The following is a 16,998-nucleotide window of genomic DNA, read 5'->3' on the forward strand; positions in this document are numbered from 1 at the left end:
TGTGACAATTGTCGACTCCAGAGAAATTAATGCTTTCCAAACATTTTCCAAAGTGATCGTTTGTGGTTTGACCGTACTCAAAGTAGTAATATTAGTGCTTACCCCTCCTTCCTGATGGCATTCTTGCCCTGGTACTGGGGCCGTGATCAGGCCTACTTGCCCCTCTGGTGTAGAGGTTAACAGGGTTGGGTTCAGGTTTTTTTCTCCACCCGCTCTCAGCCGTTGCTGCAGCGTGTATGATGGGAAACCATTTCCTCCGAGAGCCTTGCGCTTACGGCTTCGTCTCCAGGTTTCACCTCAAGGGACCTGAACTCTTCCGGCGGTGTCCATCAGATAGTCAGACCCGAATCCAGGTACTGCCCGTAGAGTGGGTGTGAGGGTGTCATGGGAGCCCCGGGGCTCAAAGATGTTTGTAGGTCCAACGGCGCCGGTAGTTGCTCCTCACTGGCAGCTGTAGCGGACATTCCGGACAACTCACCCAAGGATAATATATTTGCCGGGGAGAAGAAGCCCTCAGTTGTAGCTTGAGAAAGGGCAGGTATAGGTGTAGTTGAGGTTTCCACTCGAATCTTGCCCTTTCTCTTAGTATGAGGCATTACGGCAACAATAAAAGTTTGAATAAAAAGCAGAGCATCTTACTTCCCATCCTCCCTTCAAGCCACCATCTTGGATGTTTGGGGGGGGGAGATTTTTTAACTCACATGCGGCAACGCGATCAGGCCTTTGCCCAGTTCCCTCTCAGTCCCCTCCAATTAAGGAGCGGACTGGAAGGGAACTTTCCTATCCCCCTAACTCACCTTCCTCCCTTGTTCCCTCTCCACCCCGAGCCTTAAACCCACCCTACCTACCCTATTTTTTTTTGTTTCAAAACTTACCTGTTCCTTTAAGCAAAATGGCGCTATCCTGGCTGGCGCCCCAGCCCGCCCCTTTTCAGCAACCCAGCACTTCCGCGCACACTGGGAGATACACGCGTGGCTGGTCCATTTTGAAAATGCGCTCGGCGCGTGGTCGGACCGGCCACATATGTTTATCCCGGTGTTTGCGCGCGCCGGGTTTAGAAAATTTTCCCGTTACTGTGCAACTCTGGTAATATCATGAAAAAAATAGATGTGAATTTTCATTCACTATTACATTTTTTTCTTTTTTTCAAAATATCCAAAAGGCATGTTCTTATCGGCTTCTGCATAAAATGTAGCAAAAGGAAATGGAGGAAAAAACTGACCCCGCAGTCTGAGATGCATTATCAGATGGCACATAGAGGCACCACCTCCAGTACAGATTCAGAAGTAATTTGCAAAAATGTTTCCTCCTCTTGTCCAACATCCTATACACCTTATTTGCCTCTGGCAAAGATGGAAAGTCAAAATCCAAGATGTTGGAAAACAGAAACTGATTTTTCCTAGTTAAATCCATAAACTGCTCCTCCAAGGCTATTATTGTCAATGTCAAAACAAAGATTTTTTTGCTCACTTTATTCATCATTGCTTCATTCTCAACCCTAACTTAATATTATTTTTAATCGCAGCAACCATGACAGTTTTAAAAGTTTCAATTTCTTGTAGAACTTGAACCAAATCACAACATTGTTTAGTGGCTTCTGCCTTTTAACTTCAAAGTTTTTACTGTTTTATTCAATTTTTTCCCCAAAGAGCCTGAAAATGCGGAATATAAATCACATAAATAAATTAAATATACACAAATAAAACTTATCAATCTTGGCTTCTAAAGTTTGAATAGCACACAACAGAATCAAAAGATTTAAATCTATAGGAACTTTGACAGGAGTTTCTGAATTATCAGGAAAAAAAAACCCTTCTTTATGTTTGACCCTCTTCTTGGGGAAGGAAGCTGGAGGCAGGGTGCCCATGTGCCTGTGCCTCTTAGTAGATAGGGGGAAGGTTCTGCTTCTGTCTCTGGAAGCCTCCTTCTCCTCCTGCCGCTGCTCCCTGTCACAGCATCTCTATGCAAAGCTGAAAGACAGAAAGAGGAAAAAAAAGGCAGTTCGTCAAGATGTCTTACAGCAGGAGGTGGAAAGCAGGAAGGGCAGCAGCCTTGGAAAGATTGATGCATGATTTGGGGAGTCAGAAGAAAAGAGAAGAAGTGAGAAGAAGTTCAGATACATTGTGAGGCCTGAAAAAAAACAGTCAGGATGCAGAGAAAAGACGCAGGGGCAGATTTTAAAACCTGCTCACGGGCGCAGATTTGTTCGCGCAACCCGGCGCGAACAAATCTACGCCCGATTTTATAACATGCGCGCGCAGCCGCGCGCATGTTATAAAATCCAGGGTCGGCGCGCGCAAGGGGATGCACAATTGTGCAACTTGCGCGTGCCGAGCTGCGCAGCCTGCCTCGGAGGAAACTTTCCTTCCGCCCCCCTCACCTTCCCCTCCCTTCCACTACCTAACCCGCCCCCCCCCCCCAGCCCTTACCTTTGTTGAAGAAGTTACGCGCCAGCCAATGGCCGGCCCGCGATCCCGGGCACAACGGCAAATGGCCGCTGTGCCTGGAGGCTCAGGCCCTGTCCCACTATGCCCCCTGGACCGCCTCGGACCGCCCACACCCCGCCCCTTTTTGCAAGCCCCAGGACATACGCAACTCCCGGGGCTTGCGCGTGCCACCGTGCCTATGCAAGATAGGCTCAGCGCACGCAGGGGCAGCTTTTCAGGGGTTACGCGCGTATCTTACGCTCCTAACCCTTTGAAAATCTGCCCCATAGCGTGAAGGGGGTGGGTGGCAATTGAAAAACTGCCGGCACTGGTGCAAAGTCTGCGCATACGTTTTTACCCTCTAACCTTCATTTTGAAAATTATCTTTTTGAAAAATTATCATTTTGAACATTTTTCTCCGCATGTTTAGATGGTTTTCCCTTGTTTGATGTAAACCGGTACAATAAGACTTTGTCTTGAATATCGGTATAGTAAAACTAGTAAATAAATAAATAAATAAATCTTAGAAAAACTACTCGCACACATTTACACCTGCTAATTTGTGTGTGCAGTTTTCTGAAAAAAAAAAATATATATATATAATATATATATATAAATACATATATATATATTATATATACGCATGTACTTTTGAGAATTCAAAAGTGTAATGTGAATTTTAAAAGCCCAGCGTGTGCCAGAATTGGGAGATATGCTGGTGCCTGCCAAGTGGATTTTAAAAGCCGCCTGCGTACACGCGTACTTGCCGCTACGCATACAAATGAAAAGCTCCAAAAAAGGGGTGGGGTGTGGGCGTAGTCTGGGTAGGGCGTTTGCGTTCCTGGATTTTTGCATTGCAATCTGCACGTAAATACTTACATGCACAGGTGCACACTGGGGGTCACCTGCCACGTCACATGACTTCTGCTACGGATGATGTGCAAGTAATAAAGACAAATAGATCGGCAGAGTTTTAAGGGTCGGGGTTAACAGGGGAGAAGGGGAGAAGGGGAGAAGGGGAGGCTATTAAACTAAGGGGTTTGTAAATCCTATTTCTTATCTGGGCAAACTGGTAAAATTGGTAATGGCGTCAGCATGCGTGTCTTTTAAAATCCTCCCATTTTCACTTCAGAAGAGACATTTGCGCACATAGGTGTACATCCATTTAAAATTGACTACATATATGCGCACGGTTAGGTTATTTTATAATATGCACATATATATGTGTGTAAGTCATAAAATGGCCGCATGCCAATTAAGGAGCGGACTGGGAGGGAACTTCCCTGCCCCCTACCTAACCTCTCTTCCCCTTCCCCTCTCCTCCCTGCCCCCTATCCCTATCCTATCTACCCCCGATTTTTTTTTAACCTTTTGCTCCTCAACAGAAGCAGTAGCAAGTTGCACGCGCCGGCAGGGTGCCAGTGCACGCAAATGGCCGCTGTACCGGCGCCTGCAGCCCTGCCCCTTCCCACTGCCCTTCCTGCCCCTTTATCTGGGCCCAGCACTTAGGCGCGTAATAGGGTTATGCGCGTGGCCAGGCCCCTTTGAAGATGTGTGCAGGGCGCACAAGGCGCCCTGCACACATGTAACTTCCATTTTTTACGCGTGCACGTGAGTTAAAATCTGGCCATAAGTATGTAAGCACAAACTCCTCCCCAACCTAGCCCACAGGAACACCTTCCCCTGCTGCAGGTAAGATCCATGTAGTGAGGCCTTACATGCTATGCAAATATAAGGCAGCAAGTTTCTAAAATACCATTTCCACAGGTAAAGCACCATTTTACTCCACTGAAATGGCATGGAAAATTACCCTCACAAACGGGCCGATACAGTAAAAATCACGGGAGAGCAGGCAAGTGCCCGCTCTCCCGGCGCGTGCACAGGACACTCTCCTCTGCGCGTGATACAGTAAATTAATTTATTTAAATTAGGGTCCGCGGCAAAAAGAGGCGCTAGGGACACTAGCGCGTCCCTAGCACCTCCTTTTTGACAGGAGCAGCGGCTGTCAGCGGGTTTGACAGCCGACGCTCAATTTTGCCGGCATCGGTTCTCGAGCCCGCTGACAGCCATGGGTTCGGAAAACGGACGCTGGCAAAATTGAGTGTCCGGTTTTTAACCTGCAAGCCATGGGCCCATTTTAAATTTTTTTATTTTTTTACTTTTTTTAACTTTTAGGGCCTCCGACTTAATTATGCCATGCTATTAAGTCGAAGGTGCACAGAAAAGCAGTTTTTACTGCTTTTCTGTACACTTCCCCGGCGCTGGCAGAAATTAATGCCTACCTTTGGGTAGGCGCTAATTTCTGAAAGTAATATGTGCGGCTTGGCTGCACATTTTACTTTCTGAATCGTGTGGGAATACCTAATAGGGACATCAACATGCATTTGCATGTTGCAGGCGCTGTTAGGTTCGGAGGGGGGGGGGGGGGGGTTGGACGCGCGTTTTCAACGCGCTAGCTTTACCCCTTATTCAGTAAGGGGTAAAGCCTGAATGTTATCAAGCAATGCAAGGCCGGATAGGCTTGGTGGCTCAGCAGCAGTGTTGCAAGCTGCCATGTGGAAGAGCCAGGTATGATTCCCGAGGCTTGCTTTTGCATTCCAGGTTGGCTGCAGCTGGTTTTGCTAAGGAGGTAGTATTTCTAGCCCCTTCCGGAGCAGGATGTTCCAGATATTGCTGAGGTGGGGGAAGGAGTTTCAGCCTTTGCTCTGCACCTGCAGCTTTCAGTGTTGTCTATAAGTACAAAGATGGAAATTGGCAAAAACATTCTTAGATAAGAAGTGCTATCTTACAAATGGTCACACTCTGTGGCTGGCAGCTGGAATATATCCTTTGCAGTGTAGACAGGAATAGCTTTGGCAGACTGAAAGAGCCAATGTATCTTTTTTTGCTGCATTCTACTATGTCATTTATTTATTTATTTATTTATTTATTTATTTTTACGATACCAACATTTGATTTGACATATCACATCGGTTTAAATATAACAGGATGTCTAAGGCTGGCCTTATAATGCCATGATACAGTATAACAGCTTAATTAACTAGCTAACTAAGTACTTAAAACTGTTTTATAAGATATTATTACAATATAACATGCTTATTAGCTTAATTTCTTACAGAATATATCAAGAGTTAAATAAATTTAATTAAACTACCATGTTTCCCCGAAAATAAGACAGTGTCTTATATTAATTTTTGCTACCAAAGATGCACTAGGCCTTATTTTCAGGGGATGTCTTATTTTTCCATATATTGTTGAACAAAAAAATGAACATTTATTATATTCTGAACAGTTGTCTGGTTATGCTGGTTTGTGATGACAACTAATTGTGAATCCTGCAGGGTGAAAAAATCACAGCTGCATGCTCTGGTGTTCTGTGCGACGGGCCTGCTCCCAAATAAAAACTTTGCTAGGTCTTACTTTCGGGGGAGGTCTTATATTTAGCAATTCAGCAAAACCTCTACTAAGTCTTATTTTTGGGGGATGTCTTATTTTCGGGGAAACAGGGTATGTACAGTGGCAGGATTGGGACTGGGGGGCGGGAGGGGGGCTGTGGAGGGATTATTTATCTGGTGTGAATGCTTTCTGGAAGAGCCAGGCTTTGAGGTTCTTTCGGAAGGTGGGTGTAGAGGGTTCAGGTCTGAGAGCAGGTGGAAGGTTGTTCCAGAGGTAAGGGCCGGCTACAGATGCAGCGCGTTCTCTAGTGGAGACTCTATGTACTTCCTTGGCGGGGGGAATGGGGAGTAGGCCTGTGTTGGTTGAGCGGAGATTTCTAGTGGGGTTGTGAGGGGTCAAAGGTCCTTGTAGCCAGCTGGCTTTGTCATTATGAATTACTTTGTGTATGAGCATGAGTGTTTTGAATTGAGATCTGAACGGGATGGGCAGCCAGTGGAGTTGTTTAAGTGCAGGCGTGATGTGATCTGATTTTTTCTTATTCGTTAGTGACCGAGCGGCAGCATTTTGTAGAAGTTGGAGGGGCTTGAGGGTGGATGTGGGAAGGCCAGTTAGGAGGGTGTTGCAATAGTCTATCTTGGCGAAAAGGAGGGATTGCAGTACCGTCCGGTAGTCTGGGGGATGTAGTAGAGGTTGGAGTTTCTTTAGGATTTGGAGTATGTAGAATCCTTCTTTTATCAGTGTCTTGATATGAGATTTGAAGTTCAGTTCCTGGTCCAGGGTTACGCCAAGGTCTCTAACCATCAAGAGCATGTTGTAATTGGATAGGGTTGTGGGGTCAGAGATGGGTGTTGAGGTTTTTCTGGAGAGGTGAAGAATTTCCGTCTTGCTCTGGTTGAGCGTTAGTGCCATTTCTGAGAGGATGGAGGTTATGTCTGTCCTGTATGCTTCCCATTGGTTTAGGGTATTGCTGATGTTGTCTCTGATGGGGAGCAGGATCTGTACGTCATCTGCGTAAAGAAAGTATGTGAGCCCTGTTTTGTCTAAGTATTTGCATAGTGGCAGCATATAGACGTTGAAGAGGGTAGGAGATAGGGATGAGCCTTGTGGGACTCCCTGTGAGAGGGGGATTCTTTTTGATGTTGTATTTTCTTGGGCTACTTTAAAAGATCTGTTGGTGAGGAATGATTGAAACCATTGGAGAATGGTGCCACTGATGCCTATTCCTCTTAATCTGTGGATTAGAATCTTATGGCTGACGGTGTCAAATGCGGTGGAGATATCCAGTAGGATTAGGAGGAAGGATGTGCCTTTGTCAAATCCTCATAGTATAGTATCTGTGAGGGTGAGTAGCAGTGATTCAGTGCTGTGAAATCTTTTGAAGCCGTGTTGAGCGGGGTCCAGTATATTGTGGTTTTCCAGGAATTCTGAGAGTTGGTGGTTGACAGTCTTCTTGATGATCTTGGCCAGGAACGGTAGATTCGAGATGGGTCGGTAGTTGGATGGGATGGTCGGGTCAAGTTGGGGTTTTTTTAGAATAGGCTTGACTATGCTTAGTAAACCCTACTGGCCAGACTTGGCGTGTGCACCTACCTAGTTTCAGAAGGAGCTGCGGTCTATGGTTCCTGACTATGGCGGGGCTAGATGTGGGGTTATAAAATGAAGGAAAAACCGTGGGTAGTAACAAATGAAGAGTCATGATGCTGTAGCCCAATAAAGGCTGATTTTGATTGCACTGGAAGTCTGAAGGAGAAGGAAAAAACTGCTGGGCCAAAAAAATAAAAATAAGCTTCATGACAGATACTTCTCAGGTAACACAGAAATAGCACATACCTTTCCATGCATGCAACATAGAATTGTGCCCAAAGCACAGAAAGGATACAAGGCTGCGGCACACGGACATAACTGAAATATAGGAATAGAATGGATGACAGTAGAAAAAGACCAATTGACCCATCCAGTCTGCCCAGTTATTCTGTCCTCACTGCTAAGGATACATCCCAGCCACAGCCAGTTAGTGCTCATCCAACAGTCTGGCAGCTAGGTAGAGGCAGAAACAAAGATAGAAGTATGATAAGCCTGTTGGAAGAACCCCCAAACACCTGAAGTTGTGTCCCTGCCAGCAGATCTAAGGGTTGTTGATTCAAGACCAGCTAGACTCTGATCAATGTTCCCGCTAATATTTTGTGGGATGTGTGCACAATAAAAAGGTTGTCATGTGTAATGTAGTGTACAAATTTGTGTGTCATGTTCTTTGAAACAGCATTCTAGTTTCCTTTTCTTGTGTTTCATGACCTGTGTGCACACACACAACAGCTTACAGGGAACATTGGCCCTGATATATACATACTATGTTGAGTTTGGTCACTTCTTGAGCGCCCTATGAAAGTAGTAATTTGGAGGTCCATATTCAAAAGCAGCACTAGACGCATACACATCAACGAAAGGTAACGCTTCCAGCGCTGCCACGTGTCAGAGCAGCGCTGGAGGCGCTGGGAACAGGGCAGAGGGTCCCTTGCTCCCAGCACAGATGAAAAAGATCTCAGCCAGGATGGGGGAGGGGCAGGTGCCAGGATTCTTTGTTGTGGGTGGGGGAAGATGGAGAGGCAGCCAATCGGTGTGTTTCACAAACGAGACTGGGGACCGGGGTCCAGCACACAATGCCAGCTTTAGAAAGGTTTGGGGAGAGGGGGATGGGGTTAGAAGACTAGGGCCTGACAAGGCTTTGCATTCACGCTTCGAAGAGGGGGGCGATGAGGGGATTGGCTGCCCTTTAGTCTCTGCTTTGTTTTGTTGGGTAATGACAGCGCTGCTCAGCAGATATCTTTTAAAGATATCTGGTTAAGCAGTGTGTTATCTGGCCACACAAGGCCAGATAACAAAAACCTATCCGGCTATATTCAAACATACAGTATATGTAGCTGGATATCTTTAGGCTGCTTATTTTCTCTGGGGCATTTATCCCGCTGAACATATGGGACAAGTTATCTGGCTAACTGTAGCCGGATAACTTGTCCACTAACCGGCTTACTGAGGATGGGACCCCTTGATGTTTAAAAAGTGCGTGTTTTAAACTTCCTGGGAGATGATGGGGGCATAGGGTCTCTCTAGTTCTCAATATCTTTAGCATGTCAGTCCATGGAGCAGAGAAACATGTAGCAACTTATTCCCATTCCCCTCTGGAAAATAAAAAAAAAAACCCAAAGCATTGAAATTCCAACAATTAAACTGGGATGAAAGTGGGAAGAGGGTTAAGATAATAAAGAGTCCATATAATAGAAAAATACTGTACATTCACAGACAGCTAGTGTGAATGGTGCGTTAACTTTCAGCTGTCTAAAGAAGACGCGGAGAAGACTATCAGAGAAAGAACGTATAAAATAGACATTTTCTGGGGGGTGGGGGTTTCTCACCATTATATAGTTGAGGTAAGCTTCTGGGTTATTTTTGGCTGTAACTATTGTATTAGCAATGGACCCTTATTCTGTAGGCAAAATAAAGTTGCAGTATTCTGGGTTGACCTGGCCAGGTCAACCCAGTTAAGAAGGAAACGTTTTTTGAATGTTAGACCAGCTGTAGAAGCAATTGAAGCTAGAATGTTTCTCAAATTCCCATGTAGATGAGAAATATATCATTTAAATCATAAATATGTTTTTTATGAGGTGACTCAACTTCAAAAGTTTTTAAGCTCTCACACCCCAGGAACCACAGGAAATGGTTAGAAGCAAGTAATATTACCCAGTGTAAACTCTGTTTCTTGTAGTGTAGATTTTTTTATAGTTTAAATTCCGCTTATTTTCCTGACTAGCTCGTATTTACCAGTAAATAAAAACAGGTTTAGGTTTGAAGATATTGGTAATGTTTAACTCACATTCTTGATGAAAAATGTCTACCTATGATACCTGTATTTCATTTATAATGTAATGTTATAATTTTTGAAAATTCAATAAAATATAAATGAAAAAAAAAAGTTGCAGTTTTCCCCATTTATGAGTTAATGTGGCATTCATTGTGTAAGTGCCACATGAGCCTTTAAAATGAACCTAATAATAATAATAGTCATAAAAATAATGTCAAGGCAGACACTTTAATTCAAATCTATACAATCGAGAATCACTTTACAAAACAAGCAGCATAACTTATTGTAGGGATATTGAGGCTAAAAAACTATTCCAACCTTTTTCATTATCTTAATTTCCAGTAAAATGATCAACCTTTCAGTGGCAGACACCATTGATGAAAGAGCCATCAACAAAAAGAAGCTCACTCCGTTCACCATCCAGGTATTGAAATATTACATTATTCTTATTTTCCGTCATCTGTAGAGAGACGTAGAGGTAGCATTCACATAAGTAGCTCAAGCAATCATAATTACAAAAAGCAAACATAATTGAAAACGAGGTATTATGAGCCAACCCATTGGCCCAGTGGCAATGTTGGGTCTAATTCTTAGTTCAGGTATCCTAGCTCCTGGGGTAAGGGAGGAGGGGGAGGGAATAATCGTCTCTGTGTAATGACAACACCTAATGATTGGATTTAGGGCCCATGATTGCAGGGTTTCAGATAGAGGCCTGGTGCATGGCCCCCGGCTGTGGACTGCCATTGACTAGAGTAGGTTGGGAGGGAATATAAAATATAAAGACAAATAATTCCTGGTCTCATGGCACCATAACCCAGCCCTGGTTCTGGGTCGAAAAAAAAAAAAAGTACCACCAGTGGTTGAGCCTGTTTCCTTGGCTACAAGTATTGATATTGCCCTATTTCTCTCTATGACCCTTCGTAAATAATCAGTTGTAATCAATGGTTTAGAAAAGAAATAAACTATGATATACCTGACATCACTACTGAAAGAGAAAGCTGTGGTTGCACATGTAGCCAGGGATGGTAACTTTCAAACTGGCACGCGTGTGCACATTTGTGCGCATATATTGGCCGCGCCCAGGTACGCAGCCGTTTTATAACAAATGCGTGCATATGCGAGTGTGTTATAAAAAAGCCTGGCCGCACGCACATGTGTGTCAAATTTTAAGTGGGCACACATATGTGTGCGTAAATCCTGCTCCTATTGCATAAATCAGGGAATTTTAAACGAGGTGCATGATGACACCATTCCCAGTTTTACCAGCTTGTCCAGTTAAGAGATAGGTCCTCCAACCCCCCTGGTTTGATAGCCTTCATCCCCCACCCCAATTAGCCCTGACCCTTAAAATCCCGCAGATCTGCCTTGTTTTCTTTCAATCTTATCTTATCCAGCATCCATAGCAGAAGAGAAGTTGCGCGGCAGGGGACACACCGGGTTGCGTCAGTATTTAAGCGCACATCTTAGTTTCATGCCCCCAAAACCCCATGCCCGGCCCCTTTTTGAAAAATTTCATGATGCGTGCACTGCGGGAAATATGCACGTCTCAGTGATTTTTTAAATCCGCTCAGCACGTGCGAGTCTTTTAAAATTCACCTCTTTGTGTATCAGGGTCCCTGAAATGGCCATGTGGATTCACAGTGCATCTGATTACGCAGCTGTTATTGTGGACCATGGGTGTCAATGAAGAATAAATTCCACACTCCTCAGGTGTTGCGCCCATCGGTCGCAGACGGCTGCGACCTCTGATGCTCACCTCTTTTTTTCCCTGCACCAGCGATTCTAGAAAGATTGGCAGTCTCCGCCTGCAAACGCCGCCTTCCCCGGTGTCCCCGGGACAGCGTGGGCAATCCTGACGGCCATCTTGAATCAGGGATTACCTAGGGCACGCGCGCGCGCCAGGCCCTCTCTTAACCATGTCATGGTGGGAACCTCAGGAGCGTCCCCTCCGCATGACGTCACCCGCCAGTGTATTTAAGCCATTCGGACTTTGCTTCCTACGAGTTAGCAAGGACTTCCTTCCTGCTGAATTCCACTATCGGAGATGCTTCGCTATTCGCTACTCTGAACTTGTTCCTGCACTCTGGACCTTGAACGCTTTAGGTACCCTCTCTTCGGGGGCCTTGTTGCGTTCTGGCTAGCCGCTCCTCAGAGGGCCTTCCTGCCTGGAGAAGCCATAGGGATGTGCAGCAGGGATGGATTTGTCCAATTCGATATTCCTATTCGTGGGAAGCCAAATCCATTGCATCCGTTCTTGGAGGACCCCGATCCGTTCATTAGTTACATATGTATTCGTTTCCCCAAAAAAACCCCATCCCAACCCTTTAAATTTAGTTAACTACAACCTCCCACCCTCCTGCCCCCCCCCCAAGACTTACCAAAAGTCCCTGATGGTCCAGCGGGGGTCCTGGCACGATCTTCTGCACTCAGACTGTCGGCTGCTGGTATTCAAAATGGCACCGATAGCCTTTGCCCTCACTATATCACAGGGGCTACCGGTGCCATTGGTCGGCCCCTGTCACATGGTAGGAGCAATGGACGGCTGGTGCCATCTTGTGCTCCTACCATGTGACAGGGGCCGACCAATGGCACCGGTAGCCCCTGTGACATAATAAGGGCAAAGGCTATCGGCGCCATTTTGAATACTGGCAGCCGAAGGCTCGAGTTCAGGATATGGCTCCAGAACCCCCGCTGCACCACCAGGGACTTTTGGCAAGTCTTGGGGGCTCAGGAGGGTGGGGGGTTTATTCGTTAGATACGTTGTATTCGTGGGGGTTTGTCATACGTTTCGTGACCCCATGAATACAACAAATAGGGACATATATGTTGCAGATTGCCAATACGTCGAAAATGAATGCACACCCCTACCATCTACTCAGATTGGGACCCAGCCTTGTTCAGCCTTGTGAGTATGCTACTCATTGCTACCATCTTGCTGATGGAAGCTTCGGTGTACCCCGTGCCTTGGGCCACTACCGTGCTCACCTCAGCATACCTACTTCTACATATCGGAGTGAGTAACCTCTTCTACTCTGCTCTGCTGACCTACTGCACGTCGCTATTTTCATCTGTGTTGATTCTCGGTGTACCCCGCGCTGCGGGCCACTACCAGATCTACCCCTGAGAAGTATTTGTGGGAGAAAGAGTTCCCTGACGTACCCCAAGGCACTACCGGGGATATCATTACTGAGCCACACTACTACTCTGGACTGTGTCTTTATTCCCACTCGGTGGATACTTCAACTACATTCCAGTCTAATAAAGTCTCATTATTAACTGTGTCCGTCTCAGCTGAGACCATACCTATCGTGGTGAGTCCCCACAGGGCTCCTTCTTATGGGTGGAGTCAGCTCTCACTACGATCCAGGGTCCACAACCACACCAGATTATAACATCAGGGCAATGCTGCTATTCTGCTCCAAAAATGCAGACTACACAGTTGTTCCCAGCTTGGCTGCCTTATTAAGAAAATCCATTAACCAAGATTTAATAATAATAATTTTTGGATTTTTACCCTACCTTCCCAAATGATGCTTGAGGCAGCTTACAGCATTATTTGGCTTCAAGCACAAACAGCATTCTTCAAAGTCAGGTACAAGCAGGGTTTAGTAGTCACTTCACCATTCTTCAAACAGGAGTTCCATTCAAACACTGTGCAGTAATCACAGTAGCTCGCCCTTCCATACCCACAGGAAGTATCAGATTCCTAGCAGGATACTTTCCCAACATCCATTTTCCCTACCGAAGCTCTCCAGGTTCTCCTTGGGTTTTTGCCCAGACCTTGGTTTAGTCTTACAATAATCCCTCCAGCATTCCAAGTTCTTTTCTAGCACTCCAGCCTTTGCCAGTTATTCTACCGGGTGGAACATATGAGGTTCAGACAACTTTCTTCTTACTAACCTCTCTACAGATACCTCAGCCTCCTCATCTCTGACTCTCAGACATTAGACCTTCCTTACAGGACACTGGTGTACTTTAATCCTGGATCTTTGATTTTCCCTTGCGGCATGTGGTCAGTTTGCCGCTAATTTATGTCATACCCTGCTTTCTCTGAATACCCTTTCAAAACTCTCTGAATCTTTCCTCAGACCTTCTAGTTACAGCCTGGACCGACCCATATGGGCATACCATTATTTAGTGAGCTACATGGTATCATTGGCAAATCTATCTTCAAAATACATGAAGCAATACTTGTATTAGTACCTACAGAGAGGTGCATGAGGAATTGAATAAATATAAGTAATATGTTTAAATTGTTTAAAAATGTATGCCTCCTACAGCATAACCCTCATTCAGCTCTTCAGTGGATAGATCCCAAGTTTACAATCAAGTTCTATTCATTTGCCAAATCTGCAGTAAAAATAATGAAGTCCTCAATGGAATCAGGGAGTTATTGTTACTCTGAATTTAGCGTACCAATAAAATTAGATCATAAACTGAGATCCAGTGAAAGGTCTCACTCTAATAATAAACACTGTCCAATATCAAACGCACATAGAAGTAACTAAATCTACGTTTTTATCGTCATACCTCTATATCAACTGTATTGAAGTATTATTTTCATGACTAAGGCCTGGATTTTCTAAAATCGCAGGCCTTAGTGAATCGCGCGGTACCGGGGGGAAAGGGGGGGGGGCGAGGCGGGGGGCGGACCTGCGAAAGCCGGCAGCGATCGCACCACCGCGGTGCCATCGCACATCGCAGCTGGCTTTCGTAAACCAATAGTGCCACCGTGAAAGGTGGTGCTATTGGGCGCGTTACAGGCAGCAATAAGGGGCCTTACCTTTTCGCTGTCAGCGATGTCTTCGCCGTGTCCACCCCAGTGCCGCCCCCGACTCTTCCCCTTCCGGTGCCGACTCTGTCTCGATCTAGCTATCGCATGCGAAAGCTATAAAAAATGACCCCCTAAATTGGTAGGATGGAGAGGTGCAGGAAAATGAGTCCTCCTGTCCGAAACTTCAGCTCCTGTCTAAAATCAATCTCTTGCTGGAATAAACAACTGGAGATGTTGGTGACTAGGGAACATCAGTAGGGCCCTTGTACACCAGAACTTTTTTTTTTTTTTTGCCAAATCTGTTTTTTGCAGCTTCTAGCTTAGTTGTAGCATTGATTGTAGTTGTAACTGATTGTCTTAAATGCAGAACAGGACAACACTAAGTTAAATTCCTGAGAATTACTCTTGGAAATGAGGGTCAGCAACAGAGAAATGCTGAAGTAAAAAAAAAAACAAAAAACCCAGGTGAATTTCAACCTGTTTTTTAAAATTCAAAAAAATGTTTTGATTTTTTCCTCTCAGACCTATTGGAGGAAATCCAAAAAATGTGATATGGTATTTCAAAGAAATCCCAACCAAATCAACAATTTGACCAAATCCACCATGAATTATTGTAAAATCTGAAAAAAATTTATTTGGAAAACTTTGTTGAAGCAATTCAGTGGAACTTCAAAATATTTCATGGTTTGGTGAACCTATTTTGATGAAGTATGCACATCTCTAGACAGCAATGTCCTAGTGAATGTGGAGCCATTTGGTTACACTGGCACAGAGATGACAGTGTTAATTCCATCTTGGCCAGATTTATCCTTTGACTGGTTTAGATAGTTTATTTTAATGCACTTGGTTGCACTGTAGTGTCTTTTTCATCAGCAATTTGCTAGGTTAGAACTAGTAGCAAGTAGCAGCTTTTCCCCATAACTTGAATCATTCTGAACCCATCATCCAGACCTGAAACTAGATCAATTTCCCTGCACATTTCACATTACAATACATGCGTCTTTCTTACTTGGGGTCTCTTTGACAGGAAAATTTGAATTTGGCTTTGAACTCTGCCTCTGCCATCGGGTGCCATGTCGTTAACATTGGTGCTGAGGACCTGAAAGAGGGAAAACCATACTTGGTCTTGGGCCTTCTGTGGCAAGTTATCAAAATTGGCTTGTTTGCCGACATAGAGCTCAGCAGAAATGAAGGTAAGGCACTCTTCCAATGAAAGATCTTTTCATGCATTTAATGGCATGTATTGCCTTTCTCACATGTTCACCAGTGAATTTAAAATAAGGGAAAACATCCAGGGAACTTACTCCTTCCTTTGCAAAGTAACTTCATGGTCATAGCGTATCCAAATGTAAACCCTCTTCACTTATGGGAAGGGTGACATAAATAACGCCACCTCTCAGCTGTGTGATTTAGAATAAGCATGTGTAGTACACCCACCCAACTAAAGGTTCTCCCAGGGAAGGCGAGAGTCTGGAACAGAAAGTAAATACAAAATAAAACACACAGGGGGTAATTTTCAAAGGAAGAGTAATTTTTCAAAGATTAAGTAAAACCTATTGACAATTCAGTAGCACATACTGTAACAATTTTCAAAAGCCTTTGGAAATTGCTACTATATATGCTGTTGAATTATGAATTGGTTTTACCCATGTTAAGTGCACTGAGGGGCAGATTTTCAAAGGCTGCGCGCGTAACCCGAGAAAATCTGCCCCTGCGCGTGGCGAGCCTATTTTGCCTATTCCGTGTATGTCCCAGGGCTTGCAAAAAGGGGCGTTCCGGGGGTGGGGCCGTGGGCGGGGCACCAGCCCAGGGGCATGCCGGGGGCAGGACCGAGGCCTCCGGCACAGCCGCTGTGCTGAGGGATGGCGCGCCGGCAGCTGGCCGGCGCGCTCAAGTTACGCCTGCCCAAAGACAGGCGTAACTTTCGAGATAAAGGTCAAGAGGGGGTTTTAGTTAGGGCTCGGGGGCAGGTTAGATAGGCGAAGGGAGGGAAAGGTGGGGGGGGCGGAAGGAAAGTTCCCTCCGAGGCCACTCCGATTTTGGAGCGGCCTTGGAGGGAACGGGGAAAGCCATCGGGGCTCCCCTAGGGCTCGGCGTGCGCAAGGTGCACAAGTGTGCAACCCTTTGCGTGCGCCGACCCCGGATTTTATAACATGCGCGCGGCTCCATGCACATGTTATAAAATCAGGTGTAGACTTGTTTGTGCCAGGTTGAACGAACAAATCTACACCCTCGCGCTGTTTTTACAATCTGGCCCTTAATGTGGGTATATTTGCTTTTGGAAATTGCTACAATAGTACGTTACATTTACATTTTCCTTTGAAAATTACCCTCACAATGTACTACTTTTACAAGCAATGCATATAAAATCAGTGCATGTATGTTTACGTAACACATTAGGATTCTTATATTCTATAGGAAACAAACTCACATTGTATTATAGTAAAAAAAATTTGTATTAAAAAATTAAGAAAAGCATTGTTTTTGTAAGTTAGAACATCAAACCAGTACCCTGCCCTATGTCTCAGATCAGTTCAAGAATTCAT

The 16,998-nt window shown here is 45.0% G+C and overlaps 1 protein-coding gene across 2 annotated transcripts in view; it reads left to right on the plus strand.

Annotated features, from left to right (window-relative positions):
* The window catches only part of LCP1 (lymphocyte cytosolic protein 1), a 174,792-nt gene that overhangs the window by 89,601 nt on the left and 68,193 nt on the right, over positions 1-16,998 (plus strand). For both annotated transcript variants that reach the window (XM_029602887.1, XM_029602888.1), the window contains 2 exons: positions 10,021-10,102; positions 15,480-15,645. In XM_029602887.1, coding sequence (XP_029458747.1) covers positions 10,021-10,102; positions 15,480-15,645 — 248 coding nt within the window. The remainder of the gene's footprint in view (positions 1-10,020; positions 10,103-15,479; positions 15,646-16,998) is intronic.

Source organism: Rhinatrema bivittatum, chromosome 5, assembly GCF_901001135.1.
Source record: "Rhinatrema bivittatum chromosome 5, aRhiBiv1.1, whole genome shotgun sequence".
Classification (NCBI taxonomy): Eukaryota; Metazoa; Chordata; class Amphibia; order Gymnophiona; family Rhinatrematidae; genus Rhinatrema; species Rhinatrema bivittatum.